The 24983-nt window shown below is 42.7% G+C and overlaps 5 protein-coding genes and 1 non-coding gene across 7 annotated transcripts; 1 reads left to right on the top strand and 5 right to left on the bottom strand.

Moving 5' to 3' along the window:
- Positions 1-372: 372 nt before the first annotated feature.
- On the bottom strand, positions 373-534 carry LOC133171031 (U1 spliceosomal RNA). Its single transcript, XR_009718657.1, has one exon. It is a non-coding gene; the product is annotated as a U1 spliceosomal RNA (small nuclear RNA).
- A 1708-nt stretch (positions 535-2242) lies between these two features.
- cdr2l (cerebellar degeneration-related protein 2-like) lies at positions 2243-7219 on the top strand. The gene is made up of 5 exons (XM_061302813.1): positions 2243-3048; positions 4486-4598; positions 4680-4828; positions 5062-5226; positions 5483-7219. Exons 1-5 carry the CDS (start codon positions 2970-2972, stop codon positions 6357-6359), a joined length of 1383 nt encoding a protein of 460 aa, XP_061158797.1. The 5' UTR covers positions 2243-2969; the 3' UTR covers positions 6360-7219.
- On the bottom strand, positions 6575-13998 carry arhgdia (Rho GDP dissociation inhibitor (GDI) alpha). Its single transcript, XM_061302815.1, has 6 exons — positions 13840-13998; positions 8455-8650; positions 8296-8379; positions 7861-7937; positions 7731-7794; positions 6575-7661 (listed from the first exon to the last, which is right to left on the bottom strand). The coding sequence occupies exons 2-6, from the start codon at positions 8642-8644 to the stop codon at positions 7459-7461; spliced, it is 618 nt and encodes a 205-aa protein (XP_061158799.1). The 5' UTR covers positions 8645-8650; positions 13840-13998; the 3' UTR covers positions 6575-7458.
- A 492-nt stretch (positions 13999-14490) lies between these two features.
- On the bottom strand, positions 14491-17339 carry alyref (Aly/REF export factor). Its single transcript, XM_061302814.1, has 6 exons — positions 16964-17339; positions 15497-15649; positions 15275-15422; positions 15122-15185; positions 14868-15048; positions 14491-14780 (listed from the first exon to the last, which is right to left on the bottom strand). The coding sequence occupies exons 1-6, from the start codon at positions 17198-17200 to the stop codon at positions 14766-14768; spliced, it is 798 nt and encodes a 265-aa protein (XP_061158798.1). The 5' UTR covers positions 17201-17339; the 3' UTR covers positions 14491-14765.
- Positions 17340-17784: 445 nt separating this feature from the next.
- Positions 17785-20173, bottom strand: mcrip1 (MAPK regulated corepressor interacting protein 1). Of its 2 annotated transcripts, none has more exons than XM_061302816.1 (5): positions 20034-20173; positions 19425-19489; positions 19204-19322; positions 18787-18891; positions 17785-18710 (listed from the first exon to the last, which is right to left on the bottom strand). In XM_061302816.1, exons 2-5 carry the CDS (start codon positions 19430-19432, stop codon positions 18646-18648), a joined length of 297 nt encoding a protein of 98 aa, XP_061158800.1. In that variant the 5' UTR covers positions 19433-19489; positions 20034-20173; the 3' UTR covers positions 17785-18645. The 2 variants fall into 2 exon arrangements, with proteins under 2 accessions (XP_061158800.1, XP_061158801.1); XM_061302817.1 differs by having other exon boundaries at positions 19425-19511; positions 20034-20081.
- Positions 20174-20664: 491 nt separating this feature from the next.
- ppp1r27a (protein phosphatase 1, regulatory subunit 27a) lies at positions 20665-22638 on the bottom strand. The gene is made up of 3 exons (XM_061304162.1): positions 21951-22638; positions 21724-21874; positions 20665-21418 (listed from the first exon to the last, which is right to left on the bottom strand). The coding sequence occupies exons 1-3, from the start codon at positions 22354-22356 to the stop codon at positions 21298-21300; spliced, it is 678 nt and encodes a 225-aa protein (XP_061160146.1). The 5' UTR covers positions 22357-22638; the 3' UTR covers positions 20665-21297.
- Positions 22639-24983: the final 2345 nt, after the last annotated feature.

Below are 24983 nucleotides of genomic sequence, written 5' to 3' on the forward strand. Positions count from 1 at the left end.
TTGTACTTGATGAATCAGTAAACGAAACAAAAAGGGCTACAAGAGACGTTACGGTGCTCGCTCTTTCTGGACTCGGCACGTCGCCCTCAGTCCAAACTAATCGAGCAAAGATCGGAAGAGTTGGGGGGGGGAGGGATTTGCGGTTTTCAGTTAGATGGTAGTGATGTGCGTCAGTCTTTTTGTCTTACAAAGACCAACTCAGTGGCCTAGTGGTAGAGTGTCCGCCCTGAGACTGGGAGAAACCTCGGCCGGGTCAAGCCTAAGACCTTAAAAACGGAACTCATTTCCTACTCTGCTTGGCACTCAGCAGAAGGGTTGGAGATGGGGCTTCCAGCCATTATATAACAATTATTTCTATTTAGACAGCTTGATCAGGGGAGAGCGCGAACGCAGTCCCCCACTACCAGAAATTATGCAGTCGAGATTCCCACATTTGGGGAATTCGCAGGGGTCAGCACAACCGGAGTGCAAAGGTTGAGCCTCACCCTGGGTGAACCACCTTCTTGATCATGGTATCTCCCGCCAGGTAAGTATGAGTTGTACAAGTCGCCGGGGCCGAGGTCTTCACCGCGCACACCATCTTCAGTCAGAAGTTAAATTCGTACAAAACTCTGAGCACACAAATTCAGTGGATGAGACAGCATTCGTGAAACTGTTAACATAGTACACCTTTCGTCATTTCATAACCAAAACATTTTAAATTAAAGTCAAAGTCAAAGTCAGCTTTATTGTCAATCTCTCCACATGTCACAACACACAAAGAGACCGAAATTACGTTTTTCTCTATCCCACGGTGACGAGACACATAACACGATAGACATACAAGTACGCGACACAATATAAAAACAAGAAGGCAGAAATTCAAACAATCAATAGTAAGAGTGATGAATAAATAATAAATAAACAGATAACACAATAAATAAGAGGAGCAAAACGGAGCCAGCAAGCATAGCGCAAAAGTAAAAAACATCATAAACAAAAAAAAGCACAAACAATAAATAATAAGAGTAATAATAAATAATAAATAAACAGATAACACAACAAATAAGAGCCAGTGTGCATACAGACAGTACAGACAGTAAAAGTACAAGACGCTACGCAGAACGGGGGAGCGAGTTCAGGATCCTAACAGCCTGGAGTATGAAGCTGTTTGAGAGTCTGGTGGTGCGGGAGCGCAGGCTTCTGTACCTCTTCCCAGAGGGCAGAAGCTCGAACAAAGAGTGAGCGGGGTGACTCACATCACTCACAATCGTGGTCGCCTTGCGGGTGAGATGGGAGGTGTAAATGTCCTTCAAGGAGGGGAGCGAAGCACCAGCAATCTTACCAGCCGTGTTCACTATGCGCTGCAGGGCCTTCAAGTTGTAGTCAGTGCAGCCGCCACCCCAAACAGCAATACAGCTGGAGAGGACGCTCTCAATGGTGCCGCGGTAAAATGCAGTCATGACGGCCGGAGGAGCGCTCGCGTGGGCTTTCTTTGCCAGTGATGCGGTGTTGGTGGACCAGATTGGAAAAACATTACCATCATGCTTTGCTTCTTTTTCTACTGCCTCCACGCCTTTGTTCACCTCCTTTTTCTTAGAGTCGCCATCTAGTGGGGATGCCGGCAACCATAATGAACCATAATAAATGAAGTCAAAACATGCCCATCATGCATTGCCTCTTTTCACCTGAGAACCCTAAAACGGTATGAATTTGTATTTATTGAAAATCTCCAACATTACCCCAGAAAAATATATATATTACCTTTTTCTGAACAAGTTTTGAAAATGACATTTCCTTAAAATTTTGAGAACAAGAGTTTGTACTAAAAATTCCTTGAACAATGATAGGAAAATCTCAAGCAATGAAAGACATTTTAATCATATTTTAGAACGGTTACGTAAATTCTTGCTGCCGCTCAAGTCGAGCCGTCATGAACTTGAATCACATTCATCAAGACATGACTGCTTTATCCTGTGAAAGTTAAACAAACGGAGCAAGATGGGCTCCTAAGTAAACTATTGCTGTTTTGACCGGTAGAAGGGGGTGCACCGTTCCTGGAGGTACTGCAATACCAGGTCGATGCGTGGAGTGGACGGAGCAGAAAGCTCAATTCGAATCACCAAAAAGCGCGTCTTTGGCAGCCCGCAGAAAAGACACTCCCACATCATGCATACAACACTAGTTCGGATAATATAGTAAACACGCATAAAAAAAAGCTCAAAAACTAGTTAAAAAGACCGGCCATGTCAAAAAATAATATTCTGTCCTATTGTTTGACTTTCATACAAATTTGTGTTGTACCTTTGATCAAGTTTGACAGTGATCGTAAATGATTTAAAATAATTTATATGGGGCAGGTTGCTGTTTGCGCTGTCATGTTGACGGTGACGTCACCCCCAATTGTGCTACATTCACGACTCCTCGTAAAAGCCATAAAATGCAATTCGCAATTTGTTGGATGTGATCAAACGAGCAGACATCTTGTTGGACAATTTCATTACTAAAATTCTTAACGCAAGTAATATGTAAAATAATTACAGCGGACACTCGTTAGACCTTCCTACGTTTTCCATTGTATGACAAGCTCGCTTACAATAAACAGATACAAATACTTAACCGCGTTAAATAAACAAAACACGGTCATTCACTAGCTTGCATGTTTCATGACTGTGAATGTAAATAAAAATGTCTCCAAAAGGAGGCCTTGGCGTATCGCATTTCCCAAGCGCCTTGAACGTCTCAGCCGCACAGTAAGAGCGGACGTGCATGATGCTCATCAAAGCCCGGTGGTACCAACACATGAGAAGCACCACTGTTCTCTCGAATCACCGAGGCCCACTGTTGTCAACTCATTGACCAAGCCTTCCTCCATCATTGCACCGCTCTTTTTTTTCTTTTTTTCTATCCCCCCCCCAAAAGGCTTTTACGCCCTTGCGGAGGGTTAAAGTTTCTCACTTCCGGGGGTGCCTCGGGGTGAATTAGCCTCGATGCTCCGTGCGGGTAGGATGGAGGAGTTTGTCACGGAGGAAGAGGAGCCGTGGTACGACCAGCATGACTTGGAGCAAGGTAAGCCTTGATCTAGGTGGTTATTGATTCACGACGGGGGTGGAAATATATCATATTGGATGCGAGTGTGTGCAGCCGCCTTCTCTTCCAATGCTGCCAATTATTTGAAGCATTTCTGTGCAATTCCACCCCAAATAAATCAACCATCTTTATGAGCTCAAAAAACAGGCTCGTTAGCTCATATATTTCCGAATTAAATATTATTGCATGCAAAATGTGAGATTAATGAATCCATGGATGGCTTTCATTGGATCTGCTGGCCTCAGCATCACCCCCAGCTCCTGATTACCTGCTGACCCAAAGCGTCAAAGCAGCTTTATGGCTCATCATTGCAACCCAGGAACATCCCACCAGTATTTTTCTCCACTAAAGTCTGAGATCATTAAGCCCCCCCCCTTTTTTTGCTTGATCTGATTAGGCACTAGGCAGCCCCAGACCAGTCCAGACCAGACGTTGGTATCTTTGCTGTTGCTTGCACAACCTCCATTCTGTAGTCATGCAAGCATTTGCTCCAGGATCTCAGCTCTTATATAATGTTTTGTGCTATCTGCTGACCTATGAGGTCATTTTGAACATTTGAAATTCTCTTACTATTTGTAGTATATAAATAAATGCAAACAATATGCGCTAATTCTTATGCTTAAGACAACAATGGCAGAAATCTGAACTGGACAACAAGAAAATGCGGTAGGAGGAGAGCTGTGCCCAATCTAGCGTTAAAAACATCACAACGATGACAAGTCATGCTCGGCTTATATTTTCACATCGGTGTGAAATGACATAACATGCAGCCATGAGAAATAGAGCTGATGAGTGGAAGGTCCATAATTCATAAGCTCATTAGTGCTTCAGCCACTTGGGACCTCAGCTGTTACTGTTAATGTTTTCATCATATTTTCCAGCCTAATATAATTTGCACGATATGATGTGCGCTCATGTACTAACAACTCTCTCGCTTACACCTCCCAGTGTGAGAAGCTCTCTTCACACTTTTGATAATAAGGCCTTTTTGAGTATGAAATTTGAAAAACATGCATTTTATTTATACTCTACAAAGGGTTTGGAGGTGTGAGTATTTTTTTTTGTTATATGTGCCATGTGATTGGCTGGCGACCAGTCCAGCCTCTTCACTGTAAATCAGATGGGATTCATCCGTGACCTAGATCAGGATAAGTGCTAGAAAACAGATGGATGAATTGTTTGTCCTTCAGCAAGTGTCTTGATGACAATTTAATTACAATTGAGCTTGCTTCAATTATCCATCTTGACAGTAAGTAGAGCGACCAGTGTCATCATGATCCTGCACAGGATAAGTTAAATAAACAAACTTATTGGTGCTCTGGAGCTTTGTGTATTTGATCTTCTTGTAATTGCATTCTCCTGGATCCGCCATTTCCCCACTGTTTATCGTTGGCCCGGTTCCTCACCTCCCATCAGACTTACACTTGGCAGCGGAGCTCGGCAAAACCCTGTTGGAGCGGAACAAGGAGTTGGAGGATTCCCTTCAGCAGATGTACATCAACAATGAAGAGCAAGTGCATGAAATAGAGGTACACAAAAGACTATCACCCAAAAATATTGCTGGTCACATTTCAGATGTCTGATCTGATTTTCAATATGTATTTTCACAGTACCTGTCCAAGCAGCTGGAGATGCTACGGGAGATGAACGAGCAGCACGCGAAGGTTTACGAGCAGCTGGATGTGACCGCCCGAGAGTTGGAGATCACCAATGAGAAGCTGGTGCTGGAAAGCAAAGCATCACAGCAGAAAATAGACAGGTGAGCACCTCACGCCAGCCTGGCCTTTTGAAAATATCACTTCATGAATTCTCGATAAGCCAGCTGAACCTTCCTGAGAAATCTTGTGCTCAAGCTTGCAAATAGAGCCTTTCTAAATCTGCTACTTGAGTGGGTAACAATAAATCCTTGTATAGCTGCGAGCATGGTATGCTGAGAAGTAAAATCTCCCATACTGATGACATAACAAGCTCTCTGCATGTTTGTGTGTGCAGGTTGACTGGCACAATGGAGACCTTGCAGGGTCAGGTGGATAGTCTGACAGGTCGGGTAGAGGAGCTACGCACCTTGGAGGAGCTGAGGGTCCTTCGCGAGAAGAAGGAGCGCCGCAAGACGGTCCACTCGTTTCCTTGCCTCAAAGAACTCTGCACTGCGCCAAGGTTACATTTTCTTTCAGAAGTCTTGACAGTCATGTTCTAAGCATAAGTGTGCCGCCGTCTAGTGGCCAACAGTAAAATTACACATAAAATTAAAGAGAACAAAATATTCAAACATTCAAACTGTACAAAATAAATCAGCAAAGTCACATGACTCGACCGCAAACCCGAAAGGAGGTTTACTCTACATTACTCAAATTTCAATCTACAAATATTTTTAAATGTAAAATTTGTATCTGTCAATTCCTCATTTTTGAAGGTATGAGGATGGCTTCCTGTTGGCAAACCCCGGCAGCGTGGACCTCGCCGAGAGGGAACCGGCAGAGGAGGAGAACGAGCGCCTGAGGGACGTTGTGACGTCTCTGCGTGCGGCCATGGCCGCAGAGCGCTCCAAGAGGGAGGGGGCAGAGCGGGAGTGCGCCGCCGTGCTGCAAGAGTTCGACCGCCTCGAGCAGCGTCTGCTCGGAGCCGAGGGCTGCCAGCTCAGAGTTCGCGAGCTTGAGGCGGAGCTCCAAGAGATGCAGCAGCTGAGGAAGTCCAGGGCCTGCCTGATGGAGGACGGCATCGAGTCGATGCTCGGCAACGGCCCCGAGACTGACACGCCGGATGAAACCTCCATTCCGAACGCGGGAGGCGAAGGCGGCACCGGCGAACCGGGAGGTCCCGTGAGGAAAAGCTGCAGCGACACAGCCTTGAACGTCGTCACGGTCCGAGATCCACCGGGGAGGCGCCAGTCGGGTCGAAAACGAGGCATGTCCATCCTGAGCGAGGTAGACGAGCAGTACCACGCCTTGCTGGAGAAGTACGAAGAGCTGCTGGGAAAGTGTCGGCGCGACGAGGAGAGCCTGTGCCACGCCGAGGTCCAGACGTCACGGCCCGTCTCCAGGGACCCTTCCTTGAGAGAGTACAGTATGGCCTCCTTGGGGGCGGGGGCGGCCGCCTCCCCGCCCTCTCTCCCCGACGCGCCGTCAACGCCAGAAGCCTTGGAGGGCATCAGCAGGCAGGTGGAGCAAGTGGATAAACGTCTGAGTCAGAACACGCCCGAGTACAAAGCGCTCTTCAAGGAGATCTTCTCCCGCTTGCAGAAGACCAAAAGCGACGTGACCGCCACCAAGGGTAGGAAAAGCGGCAAATGAAAATGTTTCAGCTCACTCGCCACTACAAATGAGGATAAGATGGATCATTTCTAATACGCTTGACTTTTTCTTGCTTCTACTAAGTTCTGACGGTTTCTCATTTGTGTGACTTGGAAACAATGCAGATTCTATGGATGTGGTGAATATGATCCAATTTTCTGTTCCTTAAAAATAAAAGCATTTACCAAGTTTTTGTTTTCTGTAAAGAGGACATGTTTGAAATTCAACATTTTAATGTCATCACAGGAGCTCATTACATCAGGCAGCACGCAGCAATTGACTGATTCAAACCGCAACCAAACACCAGAAAGATCTGAATGAAGCTCCAAGTCTCCATCAATGTATACAGGTCCACTCGCCATTACCAATGTTAGGTGGGAGATTTTTCTTAACATAAATTGAGTGTACGCATTTAGAATATGAGGGGGCCGATCAGAGATGGGAATAATTAATAGTAGTAGCAGGAAGCATATTTGCCTCCTGTGAACATGCTTAAGCATGCTAAAAAAAATAGTTTCAAATTTTTTCTACTTGTCCTGAGGGTTCATGTTAAGAGGCCACAAGGTAAATAAAAGTTGCAAAAAAAACAAAAAAAAAAACCATCATGAGATGGACCAGACATTTTGCCACAGCATACCAGGGAAAAAAAAAAACGGTGACCTAAATTCCCAAAAATTTCCCAAGACGACAAATCTGCTCAAAAGCTTTAGTCGGGCTGTGTCCAAGAACTGTGTCCAGCAATGATGCAAAATGACCGTCCAGAGGCCCCACACACTCAACACATACGTACAGCAATGCTCCTGTAGTTTCCCAAGGCAGATATGGTGATCATTAAAAAAAAATACATTTAAAAAAAAAAACAGGGTTGAAGGTAGAGAAAGAAAATAATCATAGAAAAAAAATTTGGAACGACTGATTCCTACCCGAAATATCACGCATGTTTTCATCTCCATTTCCAGAATTGAACATTTCCCAGAAAACCGAATTCAAGTAAGAGCGAGGGTGGACGGAGAGGACCTCAATCGGAAACAATGGAATGACAGCAAGAGAGGAAAGAAAGCGGAGGAGGGCGACTACTTCTCAGGTGGTCCTAATGGAGTCAATCTTTCCAGTCCTTCTTGATGGCGAGGCTCCACTCCCAGGACAGATGGTCGTGCTTGTCGTCGTCGGTGAACTTGGACTTGATAGTGTACGTTCCGCGGGCCATCAAGCCTTTAGGCGCCTCCTCCAAGGTGGTGAGGAACTCGTACTCCTTGTCAGGTCTTGGCCCGTAGCTTCCCACCATGTAGTCCGACTTGTCAACTGGTCAGAGAGTGGTTAACAGATTAGGGCCGCCGTACAATCGAACTGTATTCAAGTCGGTGTGCTCACCCTTAACTCCTTTCCTGAACGACTGCTGAGTGTACTTCAAACCCGACACGATCTCCTTGTTAACCTGCAAAGGCGTCGCACATCAGTGCACCGAACGTACGCCGGGCGTTTCACGGCGTCTCGCTCTCACCTTGAAGTTGACCTTTATTTTGTACTCCACGCCCTCCTTCAACACAAACGGGTTCTTCTTGAAATTCTCCAGATCTCCTGGCAGGGACACACAGTTGTATAATAAGTCAGGGTGCGAAAGCCAATTGACTATTCTGGATTGAAGTTAGCCTGGTAAAGCATTATTTAAGATTTACTCTGTCATTTTGTATTATTATCATCATCATTATTATTATTTTCTATTATCATTATCAGTGACGTTGTAGTAAAAATGTTGACCACTAGATGGCCTTCTTCATCACACTGTATAGTGAAACTAGCACTTCAGCAGAGTCAGTCCATGAATCATTTTTGGGACGATGTGGTTCTAGGAAAACTTCAAAATACATTTAAGACCAGAATATCTTTTTGCTCCAGCCAAATTTCCACTTAAGAATATTTGTTTCATAAAACTCACCCTGCAGATCAAGCACCAAATTGTTTGGCGCGGCATCACATACCAGAGTCATTCGAGTCACCTGGATGTTTGGTGCGCTGGGATCTAAGACAGACGAATAAAGCAATAAAATAGATGGACACGTAGAAATAGACAAAAGTGCCTGTTCTGATTCCTCACCTGCGCTCACAGAAGTGCTGCCCAGTAACGCCTCCTTGTACTTGCGCAAGCTCTCGTCATGTTTATCCAATTCTTGGATCTCCTGTAAGCTCTTGGGCGCCGGAGGTCTGTAGTTGACGGTGGCCTCCGTCTCCTCGTTGGCTGCAGCGAGTGCGGCCAGCTGTTCGGGAGTAGGTTCCGACTCCGCCATGCTGTGCTGGTCCCAGGGAAAGGCGGGAGGGAGGTTAGGTGGGTCCATAATGGAATGAAGTGATAAACAAACAATGCCATTTTTGGTCTGAACACCACATGGCGTATTGCAGAGACAACAGAGGTTCTCAAACTGAGGTTCCCGGACCCCATGGAGGACCGCGTGCAGAATCTTGAGGGTCCTTCAATTAATTTGCAATAAGCTATGTTATAAACTGAGTATAATAAAGAAACTGGAACTTTCTTCGTGTTTGGATCCGGCCGTTCATAGAGAGAACAAAATGGCGAGTGTGAACATTCTGCTTGACTCAATCAGTCAGTGTTTTCAAACAAAATCACAGGAAAACTATTTGTCATGACCTCAAGTTTAAAAAGGGTTCTGAGAAAGCAGCTCGGCTGTCAAGTGCAATGTTATCTCAGGCGGTTGAGCTGCTATTTTCCTTCTCTTGCTCACACAAACACACATTTGGGGGGGGGGGCATCATTGCCCAGCTGCACGCTCACACCAGTCACCGCTCATTAGAAGCAAGCACACTGAGACTCTGAGCAGAGCCCACCACAGCAGAACAAAGAAGTGCTTGGCTGGGGGATGCCACACAACTACTCGCCTTGATTAATGACTCCTCAAAATGACTGGCTGATTTTTAAAATACTCCTTTCAAATGGCTTTACACATATCGGCATATAAGCAGGGGTGTCAAACTTTTTTTTTTCCCACGGGCCGCATTGTAGTCATAGCCCAAATAAATGTATGAGCACCTCATATTATATACAGTAAAAGCTACAAAACAAATATAAAAAAAAAAAAGATATTAAAAGTGAAAACAATTTGCAATTCTAGTAATGACACACAAATTTGATGCACAAAATTTGTCTTTGCGGGCCACATCTGGTTCCCCGAGTTTGACACCTGTGGCATATAGTATATGTTCCAATCAGTTGACGGCTTTGCGAGCTTGGTCCGTTTCTTTTCTCACGATGAAACTAAACAAACTCTGAAAAGCCTGCTCATAAAATTGGAATGGAGATAACATAGGCGTCTGGTGATGACATGACGCCTCATGTGCTCACGTATGCTGTGGGGTGAAACCATTACAACATCTCAACACCTGCAGCAAGCAGGAGGCAGCTGGACGCCAGACTTCTCATTACAAACACAAAGTCGCCACTTGTTAGCTGCTATTCCTCCATCATTGCATTGCAGCCTCCCAGAATTCGGCCCAATCTCAGCCAGAAGAGCACCTGAGATTTTAACACTGAGCTGACGGTTGTAAATCACGTTGCGGCAAACGGGAAAGGCTGTTGCGCAATATGCCCAGTCGGGTATTAGCCAAGTGGGACCAGCGTTTCCTAATGGGGCCCTCTGAAGAAAAGAAAAAAAAAGAGCCTGCAATGGCTGCTTGATTGTTTATTGTTGAAGTAGAGCGAGACAAAGGGACAGGAAAATCAGGCCGGAAAATACAGTGCCTGTCGTATTATTTGGTAAGGAGGTGACTTCTCGCACTTCCGCAACACTTGCAACACCGCAGCAACGTGCCACATACCAGACTATAACGACCTCCAATAGGATTATGGTTGTTGTTTTTTTTTTGTGACGCCAACATTGGCCGGTTCGATTAATCACATTGCGAACACTATTAAATCTGAACAATACAAATCTAACATCTTCCCAAAAGTGAAGTTTGGGAATGATGACCGACTGCCACAAACGTTTTTCTCCCTGCAGCCGAGACTATTTATCATCCGACTCCAGTTTCAAATAGCTTCTCGTGAAATTGTTTAAGCGGGACCCAGAATAATACTCAAACGGATTTTATGGAGCTCTTTCGCTCCTTGCAGAAAAACAGACAAAAGTATGCTTGCGGCTGCCTTGATTCTTACTTCGAGGTGCCAAGTCCAGCTCTTATCTCGGCGCTTGGTGGGAAAGATTAAAAACGGAGATAATTACATAGCGAGACATGCTTGCTGTTAAAAAACAAAAAGAACTGCATTTAGCTGATATTGGCCTATTTTCCCATTTAAGAAAATGACCATGTATACGTTACATAAATGTTATGTTACTCCTAAAATATGACTCAGTAAATTGAGGTCAACATAGAATTGAAATAAATAACAATATCATCATGGCAGTCATTATTCTCCACATTCTTGCAGGTTGACTCCGCACAGACAACACATTTTGTCTAACTGGCTACGTGTCGTGCTCATTTTTCCGTCGTCTGACACGATTCAGAGGTCATGAGATGTTCCAAACAAACGCTGGATGGTGTTGTGCCACGCTCCACGCACGATGACTCTCGGGCGGAGGTTAAATTTGCAATGGCACCGTAGAGAGTGAGATTACAGCAAATGGGATTACGCCCAATGAAGCGTTGAGCGACGTGATTGGGAAGTTCCCAGGCTAAAGAGGATTCTCTTGATGGGAATTATTAGTGTCAGAGATCACTGCGTACAATCACCCTGACCCATATTGATAAACGATTGCCAATATTGGGCAGAATACAAGATCAGTAACCGATTGATTGTACGATTAAAAAAACAAATGTATTTTTGGGTTTCTTACAACATTAAATGAGACCATCTGGTTGCACAAGTGTGCACACCCTCTCCTAACCAGGGATGAGGCTGTGTTCAGAATTGCAGCCAAAAAAGTTCAGTTCATTGCACATTTTCAGTATTTAACAGGCGGAACATGCCATAAATTCCTGCAACTTTTTGTGAGCCTCCCTGATCAGTATTTGCGTCACTTCACTTTTGGATGAACGTCAAGCTGTTGGTAATGCGCACGTTGCGCAACATTTTCCGCTCTTGACAATAACTGTCTTTGCCACGTTGTCATGAAAATGAGCTTGTACACAAAAAACTTGATTTGTTTTCGTGGGTTTGATTTTACAGGTTGGATGACTTGTGCTTAGTTTCATAACATCTCCAATAAACAAACATGTGTGTCATTATGGACATCCGTGCATTATCAGCCCAGCCAACATAGCAATAGACTGTAAACATCTTCAAGCACATAATAAAGCGAGCATTTATAGGGACGGATCTGCACTTGGCTCAAAGTGATAGTTAGAGCAATTCTGAGGTGACATTTAGCTGCCCGAAGCATCACGTCACCTCTGAAGCTGCCCTTTCAGACATCTGTGGTTGTTTTCATCCTGATGGCGTGTTACACTACAGCCAAAACCGTTGGATTCATTTGAAAATGTTGATTCCATGCCACCAGAGTGTTCATTTGAATTTCAATGATCGTTCAGCTCCAGTGAGTGCCGTTGAAAACGAGGGCTAGCAAGCATGCTAACACTTCTGCCATGTCACAACACTATTGGACCCCCGCCCCACTTCAAGTTACATAAACCTGCAACTGGCAGGAGCTCGATGATTCACATCCTCCTTACTGCTCAACCACATTTGCAAAACTTACTTTAACTTGCAACCGATGCGCATAACACAACTTGAATGACTGTGACATAAAGTAGACAATAAAGGCTCATGTTATCGTATGTGGACAAAAACAGTTAGCACTGGCACACAAATGAAACGATGAGGAAGTGCTGCAGCAAGAACTGATGCAATGCAACGGATGTCCGGTTAACGCCAAAGAAAAAGTCATGCAGTCTACCAACAGACATATATGGACATCAGACATAGTTAACTTACGGACATGATTATGACAGGAAGGACCAGAACAAATAGAAATGTTAAAAATAGCCACGGAGAAATCCCTACAGGCAGTGGCAGGAAGTTGTGACAGAATGGGATAGCGAGATGCCCAGCTGAAAGGTCACGGATTAATCCCCCCATAAAGTGATCCACCACCAACCCCGAAAGCCCCCCCACTCGCTCTTTGTGATTTTAAACATTCCAAAGTTATCATCTTGTTCTTCTTTTAAATCTGCAAACCAGTTAACATATGATCAACAGCGCCTCTACTGGTTGCAGCCAAGTACTGCAAGGCATTTCTTCATAATGAGATTCCGCATTATTGAATGACAACAACTGGCCAATGCAGGAATGCATTAACCTAATTTAAAAAACTGGTGGAAGAGAAAGCCCAGAACAACAAAACAGTATGCAATATTTACTTATTTGTATTTATTACTTTGGTAATAACAATTTGAGCATGCAGGCATTGGGAGGTATTTGTCACTTGAAAAGTGCACATTCTAAAATTGGATATCTATTTTGGAATTGGGCACTTGGACCTCTGCTGACATCCGTGCTACGTGAGAGACAACAGTGTAGGTTACAATAGTTTGCTGAATAATTTAAATATTGTCAGGTGATGCACCTTATTGGAAAATAAGCAGGCCTTTAAAGGCATTTTAAAATCATACAGACCCATTTAGTCATAAGAAGCAAAGTCGATATTTGTGTTGAGTTTGAGCGAGACATGACAACTTGTGCTGAGTTTGACAACATGCATACTGCACACCTAACTAAAATATATTGCGTGACGTGAAGGTAACACTTAAAAGCTGAAGCAAGATAGAAACGGAAGGGAGGATTGGGAATAATCACCTATCAGCCACAATCACTTGGAGCACAATTGATCCAAGCAGGCGTGATGTTTTCACACTAGCTTACGAGAGATTTCACACAGCCAAAAAAAACGATTCAAGTGTTGATGTTGCATGCATGGAAATTCATACATTCGGACGAGAGGGAGGGTGGAGAGAGAGAGAGAGAGAAAAAAAAGTTGAGATCCAGGAAGTTGCACGGAATCTTCCAAAAAGGCCACATGGGACTTTGATTAAAAGTAGTCAGCTTTTTAAGATTCGTGGACGAACTATACCAACCTCTTGTTACACTAAGTACGCCCCTGATAAATATGAATAATCGACAACATGTGGGCGATATCGCGCAAGCGTCGGTCGGAACAGATTTTACACCCGGAAATGCAATGAAAAAAGTTTTTTTTCCATTTTCAAGCCACGCCACAGAAGCGCGAACCCAAGACTTAACAAAAAATGAAGCAGATAAAAACATAGACTATAATGTTAAAAAAAAACAATTTTTCTTTAAACGCTCCTGCAAGAGGAAGTTGCTATTTGCTTAACTAAATACTCGTCCTAGTTCGGTTTTTTTCGGGTTGCATTGCAACATACTTCTTCTTTCAGATTGTACCAAACACCGCATAATAGGAAAACAAAGAGACTTAGTAACTAGTTTGTCAAATGTCGAATAGATTCTTACCGTTTAACCTCTAACGGACTGAACGAGCTCTTGCGCAGGATGGCGAAAGGAACTCGACTGAAGTGAGCAAGATAAGTGACACACGGGAAAAAAAGGAATTGTCGTTCACAAGCATAACATCCGGGAAATGCTATCAAAATAAAAGCACAACTGAATTTGGTTTAAAAAAAAAACTGACTCCCTTGACATTTTATTTGTATGCAAAGTTAGTATCATGAAATATTGTTAAAATACACGACTAATTTGTTCTAAAAGCATGCACTTCAATCACACTGCCCCCAGAGCCGTTAGTCACTTATTACATAACACATTTACACTGTGAAAGAGCAGGTGACTGTGGCAAGATGGCGGACATTTGACGTACAATCAGACTCGCAATGAGGAGTCTGGGTTTAACCGGAAGTAGTTTGCTTTACATTGAAATCTAGTCACCTTCTAGTACTTATTTGCTGCGCAGTGACACCTAGCGGTACAACTGAAGAACAGCGTTTGCTTTCTAACTTCACTCCCTAACATTTGCCTCTTCCAAGCATTCATTTGGAAGGCAATCTTCCTCCATCTCAGATCAGACTCCCTAAAATAATAATAATAAGAACAAATTGAACACCTGTTGTATTCACTGCAGAAGTAGAAAACAATACAAAACATTGGTTGATTAATATACACCGCAGGTTTTATTATAAGTTTCATTTACTACAAGTTTTAAGGAATGAACTTGGAAATTCCAACTTTTAACCTACAGACAAAAATCACTTTTGTCAAAAAGAAAAGAAAAAGAATGGTAAAAAACACTTCAGAGCAGTTAAGAAGCTGGAGCGACGACCAAACACATCAGGACAACCATGTGTAAAACAATTCGCACTATCGTAACAAGCATCCTTCTGTGCAGAACAAGAAAGGATGACCAAGGAGAACTGCAACACTTCTTAGCTGGTGTCCATCTGAGAATACAGAACCAGAGTAACCATTAGACAGCTGAAAAACAAAAGCAACCCTTTAATACACATTAGTAGGAAAGTCGGACTCACTCTTGCATTGTAGGCGTCTAACTGGGCGTCAAGTTCTTCTGCTGATATCGGCTGCTTGCTACCGCCTCGGCCTCCTCGACCTCGTCCTCTGAAGTTGCCACGACCTCCAATGCGGCCTCCTCTCTGCATGCCGCCGAAGTTGCCCCCGCGCCCCCTGTTCATGCCACCGCCTCTGTTCATACTTAGGGGGGTAAAAAAATAAAAAAATTAATGAACATCGGGAACTTTTAGGGACTCAGTTTGTTGATACCTACCCCTGCATTGGCCGCCTTTGAGTATCAATCTGTGATGTGACTAGTTGAATGTTCATGGGCCTCCCTGAAAGGATAACCAATCATCAGGAGACTTGTAAAATAGGCATGCAAATAAACATTGAATGCAAAACAAAGTCTTTGAGCAGTACTTACCATCTAGCGGGATGCCATTGTACTGTTTCATGGCCTTGAGCGCATCTGCCCTTCTTTCAAAGTGAACATCTGCAGTTCCTAAGCTTCTGCCCGAACGATCATAATGGACTGCAGCCTTTTTCAGTGTGCCAAATTCAGCAAAAAGTTCCTGCAGAGCAAAGAAAACGTGAGCAAAAACGCCATAATCCCTCATTTGCCGACAAAGATAACATGAAATTGCACCTGAATATCGGCATCAGAAACCCCAAAATCGAGATTGGAGACCAGAAGTTTCCCTCCGGTTTCGACACCAGCGCCGCCACCTGCCGCGCCGTTGAATCCACTGTAGCCGTTGTCGAACATGTCGTGTTGCCATTTATCCGGAAGTTGTTTGGGCTGCAACAGACGAAAGAGAACGCACCTGCTGACTTGAGGAATCCGCTTGCCTCTCTGTCAATCACAGAGTCCACATGGCTGGGCGTTGGGGCGAGCAGAGGCTCCACTTCCAACACGGCCAGGGTGCTCCGCTTCCCCAAAAAGGGTGCCCATTATGCGCTTGCCCACCCAATTACGAAATGCATGCCAATCCTTACAGGAGGATGTAATCAATAAGTATATGTGGGTGGCACTGCCCGTCATGCATGCATTATTTAGCTCAGTCTGATGTTTGGTGCTTTTTTTTTTTTTTTTAATACATTTCTCCAAACCACCACAATCTTTTTTTCTCTTTTCTTTTCCTTTTTTTTAGTGGTGGTCAACTGGCCCACCCAGACTAACAGCAAATGCAGCCCGCTGCTTCCTCCACCACAGGCTCTCCAGAAATGATCCTGATCTTCTTTGTCTCCTGCTGAAACAGCCTTGCCTCCCGCGATGAACAAGCAATCTTGGCCGATCAAAAGTTCATTTGAGCCAAAGGAAGTGGCTTTAATTGAAGCGGGGGCAAATGTCCATGATGAATGTAGATGGAATAGAAAACTAGCGTAGCTACGGCGTTTACAGAAGCGTAGCTTTAGCCGAGCGTCCATTTTGAGACCACGCCATTTTGACTTGGGCTTCGTCTGGTACGTTCAGAGACGCACGCAAACATGGGCCGGTGATTATTTAACTACCAGGAGGACACTTTTATGAAAAGGTGGGGTGAAGTCCTCGGATCCATCCACCACACCGCTTGAAAAAAAAAAAAGGCCTTCATATGGAGCCGGTATGCCATTCTCGGACAAAGGACATCGTGATCTCTCACAAACTGCTTTTTCTTCTGAGATGAAAAAAAAATACTGGATGCTCTCTCTTGGGGGGGTCTCCTTTCACCGCCACAAAGACGCTCGGTGAAAAGCAAAGATATAGGCGGTGGCCGAAAAAATGTAATCTGCGGTAGTAGATTCAAAATGGCGCCGCCAAGACCTTCCACGATCCAACTGCAGCTCATGGGCCAAGTTGGCTAGCACATTAGCCGTTTCAAAGAGGTGCTTCTTCTTGGGGCGGGTGGGGGAATGCAACATAAGGTTGGTTCGGGAAAGGACAGACATATAAAGCATACAATTTCCTTTAATGCTCAACCGCTCGTGTTTAGAGCTCTCCGTCAAGAGAAATTTGGCGGCTAGCAATCACTTTTATTCGTTGATTAGCAAGCTGGCTGGAGTATAGAAGGATGTTACCCAGGCATTCCGAAGTTTGCCCAAGGTTTTCCCCCTTTCCTGCCCATTCTCATACCCTGTTGTACGGCGTCGGTCTGCCTCGAGCGCGATTCGTGTTTTGACGGCTCCTCATGGGGCCGGATCCTCCGCCTCGGGTTCCAAATCCTCCGCCGCTCATTCCAAGGCGCCCAACGCCTCCTCGGCCGACGCCAAAACCTCCACGGCCTCGGCCTCTTCCACCCCTGCCGCCACCTCTCTGCTGCCTGTTCTGTTTGATAATGTCGTCTAAAGACATATCCATTTTGTCGGTCATAATGCTGACTTCAAAAAGCTTAAATTGACAAAGTAATTGTTTTTTTAAAAAAAGTACACTGGCCTAAACTTGCTAATCTTGGTCGTCTGTCTTCTCTCGCGCCCGAACCCAACTGGTTCAGTGAAACACAAAGGGTGTAAAAAAACGTTCGGCTGCCACTACGTCATCACGCAATATACGTAACTACGTACTTACGTCACAGACCTTGAGCGCTGCTGTTTTCTAAAATATTTTCTTTTGTAATAACCCTTGTTTTTAATACGTTTTGAATATCTTTTTTGCTTCCAATCTGCGTATTGCGTCAAATTACAATTTTGCATTAAAAATATTTCATACTAATGAAAAATTCGGATGTTGGAAATATGCAGTAAAACAAAAAAACACAACACAAAATTCGCGAGGGTATTTAAAAGGGTAAAGACTTGGAGATAAAAAAAAACCCATTAGGAATAAGCAACAATTTTCAACAGGGTAAATTTAAACTTTATTATCAGAGATTTCTCTCCCAAATCATTGGCTACCTCAGGGACATAAAAACAATAAACAGCTTTGGTGCCTTAAATAATTTGCAAAGCAAACAGGTGTAGTTTCATTCTTTTTCTGTTTATTGTCCCAGGGGCGATATTTGTATGGTATCTGGGCATTGCTATGGAATGCTGAGATGTTCTAAACAGTGTCCTCAGTTCATTTTGTTTGTATTTAGGTAACAGAAAATACAATGTGGAAAGATGACATTTACAGATTGTTTTTGAAAGGTTTCAATTTTGTTGCAATCTGACCTGGGATATTTAGTACACTAAAGAGTACATGTTGTCAATATCCATGGTAGATGAATACAAGAAGGTTTAGTGTAAAATTATTTTTATTCAACATTTTGTTGCAAGGCTTTTGGAAGAGGGGTTAGTCAATTGAGAATAATTTGGGAGTTTTCTTAATGAAGCCTGTTTCAGGAAAAACACAATTTTGGATTAAGATCATTGGCATCGCATTTGGCTCAAGTGTGCATCCGATGCGTCGCATCTTTCATGCTACACCTTAGCCGACTACCTTTTTACAAAAACAATAAAACAAAACAGAAAAGCCCTTTATCATCTTCCCCTAGAATCATGTACGTAGTAGTAAAGACTGCAGTCTTTTGTGTCCGATGGAACAGTTTGTACCTCCGCATCAGACGCCAACAACATGTGAGAAAGGGTTATCCGTCCTTTTTCATAGATTAGCGGAGTTGTGTGGCCTTCAATATGATTCGCAACAGATTTTTAACGAGTGGAACTCTTCGTCACTTCTAGGGTGTAAAGATGAGGGCTTGCTGTAGTTCAAAGTTCACGGGACATTGTTTGGCATTCCGCCTCAGACTGGCAAATAGGGCTGACTTTGGATGTCAGGGGAAAAGTTCTCGATGATGACGCTTGGGGAGGATAAAAGTGCTCGGACCATCTCGAGGACTAGGACTTCTTTGAGTCCTGTGTGTTACGTTTCTTGAGGTCAGTCAAGTCCACTGGCGTGAAAGCTGATGATCACCAAAAGGAAAAATGTCAGTATGAATCTTTTATTGATGACTGACATTTGATTTGACATATGCTTACAGTGTAGGTTAGGATTTGGATTCTTCTCAACATATTCCTGTGGTCCACGGTCATTACGCTCTGCGTTCTGTGCTGATCTGATTTCTCTGAGCACAAACTGCCATGCTGTGAAACAATTAAAAACACAGCTTGATTAATTTAAACCCTTGGGGTAGAATCTGTTACACCCTTATGCTTATGTTGTTGCAAGCTTGCTTGGCTTGTTGTTCAAGATAAAGAAATAAGACCCTCTGTTCACACTCAACCCCACCCTGCTTTCTTACAATAAAAAGGCTCTTGTAAGATAAAATAATAAAAAATAATATGGCTAGGAAATACAAAGAGGTAATAATAAAAGCAAATAACAGTTAGGATGGAAATAATATTGAATAAGTATGGAATCATAACAGGACTTGGTCTGTGTGAACTGATACTTACTATCATGAATAAAACACACATTTTCCTCATGTGCTGGGGTGAAGAGCTCCCCGCAGTTGGTAGGTGATCTGGGGCTTGTAGTCCGCTTGTAACTATTCACCATTCTGGGAGCAGATGAGCTGTAGAAATTTGAAACAACCACATCAGAACAACAAATTGCACGTTAGTACTGATGTGCTAATCTGAAGTATTTATATAAATTAGAATAATGCACAATTTACCTTGTCATCCTGTTTACAATACTGCTCTCCCCTCACTGCTCTGTGGCGAGTATCCTTGAGGAATTCTGCAGTTTCCAAGTCCCCAATCAGCAATGAAAATCAGTGAGAATATTAGTAAAACGTCAAAACACAATGGTAACAACAAAACAAAACCGTACCATCTGTGCCATTTAACAGAAACGATCATGTTTAAAATCATATAAAAACTGTTGATGCTGAGTTGATGTTGTGGCAAAGACACGACATACGTCAGCAAAATTGAGTAAACAAAGGAGCTTTGTTTACATTTGGACTTTCCACGATTCAGTTTTACTATCAGCCAACGTAACCAAAACTACACTAGAACGTAGTTCACACTGTGGACTGGCTGTTAAATATTCGTAGCAATTATTTAAGTATGTCGCCCTTAAGTTACTCGGGGACAACAACCGCTGCAGATTTGCTGACACAATAAATTCAGCTAACATTAGCCCGCATTGCTAGCTGTTAATTGTCTTGTCGTAACGTTATCTTCGAAAGCCAAATTGTTTATCAACATGAGCACTATATTTAATTATCACAATATTGCATGTATGTTTGTATGAAACAAAGAAAATCTCAAATACAAACCTTTAAAAATATTTCTTTAGGTTTCTTTATGCTGTATACGACGCTAGATTTAGCTAAAACGTTGCCAATGCCAACCAATCATTTCCGGTAAAAAACACGGAAGTGCTCTTCTTCGGCCTCTCTTTGGGGTACGCGCTGCGTACTGCCACTTACTGTATCGGCGCGGGATTGCAATATATAGGAAAAATAATTTTAGCGATTAATCACTGTGACCCTAAAGTAAAATAGGCCACTTAAACTACGATTTTACAGCAAAAGGGAAAAATGGCATATTCTTCATCTATCTCCATATTTTGTTCTATCTATCTGCCGACATAATTTGTATTTTGTACTGTTTTCTAATTTTGAGTTGATTTACTTTATTCTTAAAAATGTTTACCAAACACAAATATACTGTATCATCCTCCAATATGCCGATGCAAAATAGGTAGGTCCACACATAATGTCCTGGAATCTCTTGCAAGAATACTCAAAGGGTATTACCAGTAACACTAGTATCTTGGCTCCCTCTAGCGGTGAATGAAATAAACTGACAGATTTAGGCATACCATACACACAGTATATATATTCATATATATATATACATACATATATACACCCCCACACACAAAATATTTGAAACAAACACAAATTCTGACATTTATATGTTTATTAAAAAAAATCTTTGTTTATGAAAACGTACAAAAATAATTATTGAGGAGAAAATGAAAAGACTTTCCTTGCTGACATTGTTTTATTCAGCATAGTCTTTACGACAAAAATATACTTATATATAGAATGGGCAAATTGTACAGCAGTAGATGAAGAGCATCAAGATTTTCCTGACTGAAGTAATAATTTATCATTTTGATGCTCCTCTTTCTGCCCAGCAGCTAGAATTTACAGAAATAAACCTCAACTGAATGGAAGACAAACATCTCAAATCCCCCATTTTAAATTAATTTCAAGAATACTGGAAGTAATTCACAAAAAGTGCTTACACCATGACATAACTCCTAATATTTCCATTCAGTGATACATTTTGGACATTGCGTTATACTGGTAAGGTTAAACGGAAAAGGGAGTTACTGTCAGCCACCTACTAACAGCAGAACAGAAACACAGAAATAGAAATAAAAAAGTGACTCATTAGAGAACAGCTGCAGCTCCCAAATGATATATTTAAAAAAACATGACAAATTCCCATTGTCGTCAGTAGCAAGTTCTGTGTAAAACCCCTTTGGAAAAAAATAAGCTATCTTCCAAGCTTCACTCCTATGACTAATTACACGCAGCCAGCCTCGAAAAGTTTCGACAACGCTGTGCAGTCGGGGTCAATGAGGTCGGCGGGTTTCTCTCCGTTCTCATTTTCTGCCTCTTTGTTGGCTCCCAGCGCAAGGAGATAGCTGTGTGGAGCATGGGGTTTACAATTTTAGACACTGTAGGAAACAATTCCGTAGCACTTTTATTTATTTATCTATTTTTTTACTTTTCATTTCATATGTGATGTTAATTATTTCGTTCTTTTTATTTGTACACATACAAAATATACCTATCGTATAATAATATATATATATATTTTTTTATTTTCAATATTAAAATAAGAATCTGTCCATCTATCCATTACCTTTTTTTCATTATTTTTTAATTTTCATGATTCATCACTTTTCAATTGCTAATTCACTGGATAAAAAAGGAAAACATGTTTTACCTGGCAATCTCGGGATAGCCGTCACTGCAGGCCATGTGAAGAGGTGTCCAGCCTTCCTCATCCCTCTGATTGACATCAGCACCAAACTTGACCAGCAGCGTCACCACTTCCAGATTCCCCGTCAGCACCGCTTCATGTATCGCTGCCATACCTGCACCACACACACTCCATGAAACCATCTCAGCATTACATCACCCTCATCAACCAATGTCTTTTTTCACGCTCACCTGATGGGAAGAGCGTATCCACACGAACCTTCCTCGATCTGATGAAGCGACCAATTTGCGCCAATTCCCCTCGTCTAACAACATCCTGGAAGATGATGTCATGAGGAAAGTGCACAGTCCTCTTAACAGGTATGATAGGTCGCACAGGAGCAGGATCTTCTCGCCTTTGGGTACTCTGCGTTGAGCTGTAGCGGGTGGGGATGTATGTTGATGTCGAATTGTAGGAGGGTGTGTAGTATGACGGGGTGTAATGTGTACTACTATACTGGGTTGGGGTGTATTTTGATGTCGATGTGTACGATGGTGTGTAGTGACTGGATGCATAATGTGAAGGTGTGTGGTAAGTTGGGATGTACTGAGATTGCCGTGTGTACGTTGACACTGGCACGTGGTAGTTGTACTTCATTCCTGTAGTCTTCTTTTATGCTGTCAGCACAGCAGAGAGAATATAAGAGCTCAAACGACAACAAAAAAATCGGAAAAAATATCCTTTTTGTTCCTTCGTCCTTGTTCGTCTTGGATCCTTTTCGCTTCCACTGGGTCCAGCTTGCTCAGTATGATAAAAGTTGTTTTATCATCATCGTCTTTAGTCCGTATTCCCCGGTTAGGTCGTGTGATGTTCTTTTTTTCTCGTTGTAATTCTGTGCTCGTTCCACTGGAAGTTTTGAAAGCGGAAAGATGGCGCGAGCCGTGCAAGGTCAGCTATATAGCTTCTGTTGAGCTATTTCTGGGTCTAATATCCAATGACTCCAACGTGAAAATGAGAAGCCCTTGCCCAACTCCACCCAACGTGAAGTCACTTGACCAATGAAATTGCACACACGTCTTGCTCATAAAAATGTTTACTGCCGTGATGCTCCTTGGAAGTCTTGCAAAAGACGTCTAACAAACGGATCAAAATGGGGTTGATCTTTTTAAATTTTCTCAGGTTCTCCCAAAATATTCATTTCCTTACATAATTAAATATTACAAAAATGATTGGGCTAACATTTGGTCAACAAACACATACTGAACGTGTTGCAACATGGAGATGGTGCCACCCAGCTGTCCTGAGACTGATCAGCTGGTCATAACTGGTTTAAAGGAAGAAGAACCATTTGGAACTCTACTTCAAAATGGTGTTGACAACCACTGTAACTTATCTGCTCTCTTCACAGCAGGAAATGATCTCGCGCCGCCACCAAAAATCTCAGAAGGCAATCTTTAGATGCTTGGGCTATTAAAACTACTCAGAAGATTTCCATAAATGTTTTGCGGCGAGGTGATAAATGTGGAGGACTAATTCCGTGCAGACTGAACAGAAGCTTCAACAATTGGAATTTCCACAGCTTCAGAAGGAGGCCTTCTCAGATTTCAGCACCTCTTATATGGGTCTGCAGGAGTCCAAGGGTGTCCCTGATTCTCACTGACTTCCCAAAACACTACCTTGAATGCAAGAAGAAACCTGGAAAATGTTTGTTTGCTACATCCCGGTGTTAAACCTCCTCCTGGTCGTGTGCCAAATGGAGGTCTCACACGTTCCATCGGCTTTCTATACATAGGTTCAGGGTGCCCTACCTCCCACCTGCTGTTTGGGGGTGCAAATTACCAAGAAGTCACAGTTGACATTCGGATGCACCTAACACACCTCCAGCCGCCCTCCATCTCCAATCATTTTGATGTTTACCTTTGTGACCGTTGGCTCTGTTTTGTGAATTTTAATCTTTCTTTTGCGGCTTGACACATTAAAAGAGACACATTAGTGTCAAGGCCATGGATTTAAGTAGCACTGGCCACTTCTCAGTATTCCATGCCAGGGATACCTGCTCCACTTCAGGAGATTATGATTCAGTTACCAGTTAAATTATTTTTAGTCTCATGGAAATATGTCAGTAGTATTTCTTTGCAAATCCTAATTCAATTATTATCAGTTATGCAGAATGAGGAAGTGTTGCGTAATTGCTAGTGCCCCGCTACTAATTGAACTATATATATATGAGAATTGCTATTTTCAAGATTAAATTATATTTCAGTCATGCAGGTACTATAGTAATATTTTAGACCGGAACGTAAAATACAAGTAGCCACAAAAAAAAAAAAAAAGTCACCTCGCTTACCAAAATGAGTATATGTAGTGATGCATTTCACTAGTGACTCTCATGACCCAAGGTGAATAGTTTGGTGACTTCATTCCCTAAAAATAAAGAAGCATGCTCGTTCATAGCATGTTACCAATACAAGTAGTGATCAAATTCAAAACAGTCTTCGGGTGTAACACAAGACCTCCTTTTTTTTATGGAGGCTCTAAAAATGATGCTAAGTATAAAGAGAATGAAGACCATGTGTAAGGCACAGTCCGCTCCAAAAGAATTGGAACGGCAAAGTCAATTCCTTTGTATTGTACTGCCTATTTTAACGTAAGGATGTTTTCAGATGACAATAAACCTGGAGCGTCATTTTTTTATTTTTTATTTAACATCATCTGTGCATAACATTTAAAAAATAAAACAAATTAACCACCATTTCCAGCATCATCTATGGTGGCCTGTAAGCACCAGTAAGAGAGAGAGAGAGAGAGAGAGAAATAAATCTCTTAATGCCAGGTTGGCATACTTGCCAAAGTTTTGAAATTAAAGCGTCTAATAATTTTTTTTCTACATATATCCCATAAGAAGGATGTCAGGAGTTAGGAGTCATTGCAAGGTGTCTCGCGATGGAGGTAATCAATCAAATGTTATCCAACTTTGAATCAAGCTTCCCTGCAAATAAGTAAAGGCAGGAACGGATACATCAGCTGTCCAGAACGGGAGGACTGAGAATTAGCACGCAGTTGAACGGGAGTATCGCAGCTCTGGTTCACTGCTCGTGTGAGGATGAGGTTACACAGGCCCAAAACTGCATCCGTGGAAAAAGATGCCAAAGGGGCGGGGGGGGGAAAGGTTATGCCTCATGATGCCTGATTACACAATAGCGTGTGTGTTTCACGGCGCAAATGTCAATTATAACCCGGCTCAACAGTCACCTTAAACAGTCGGGCAACAAAGTGTAGACAAG

The sequence above is a fragment of the Syngnathus typhle genome, linkage group LG17, assembly GCF_033458585.1.
Source record: "Syngnathus typhle isolate RoL2023-S1 ecotype Sweden linkage group LG17, RoL_Styp_1.0, whole genome shotgun sequence".
Taxonomy (NCBI): Eukaryota; Metazoa; Chordata; class Actinopteri; order Syngnathiformes; family Syngnathidae; genus Syngnathus; species Syngnathus typhle.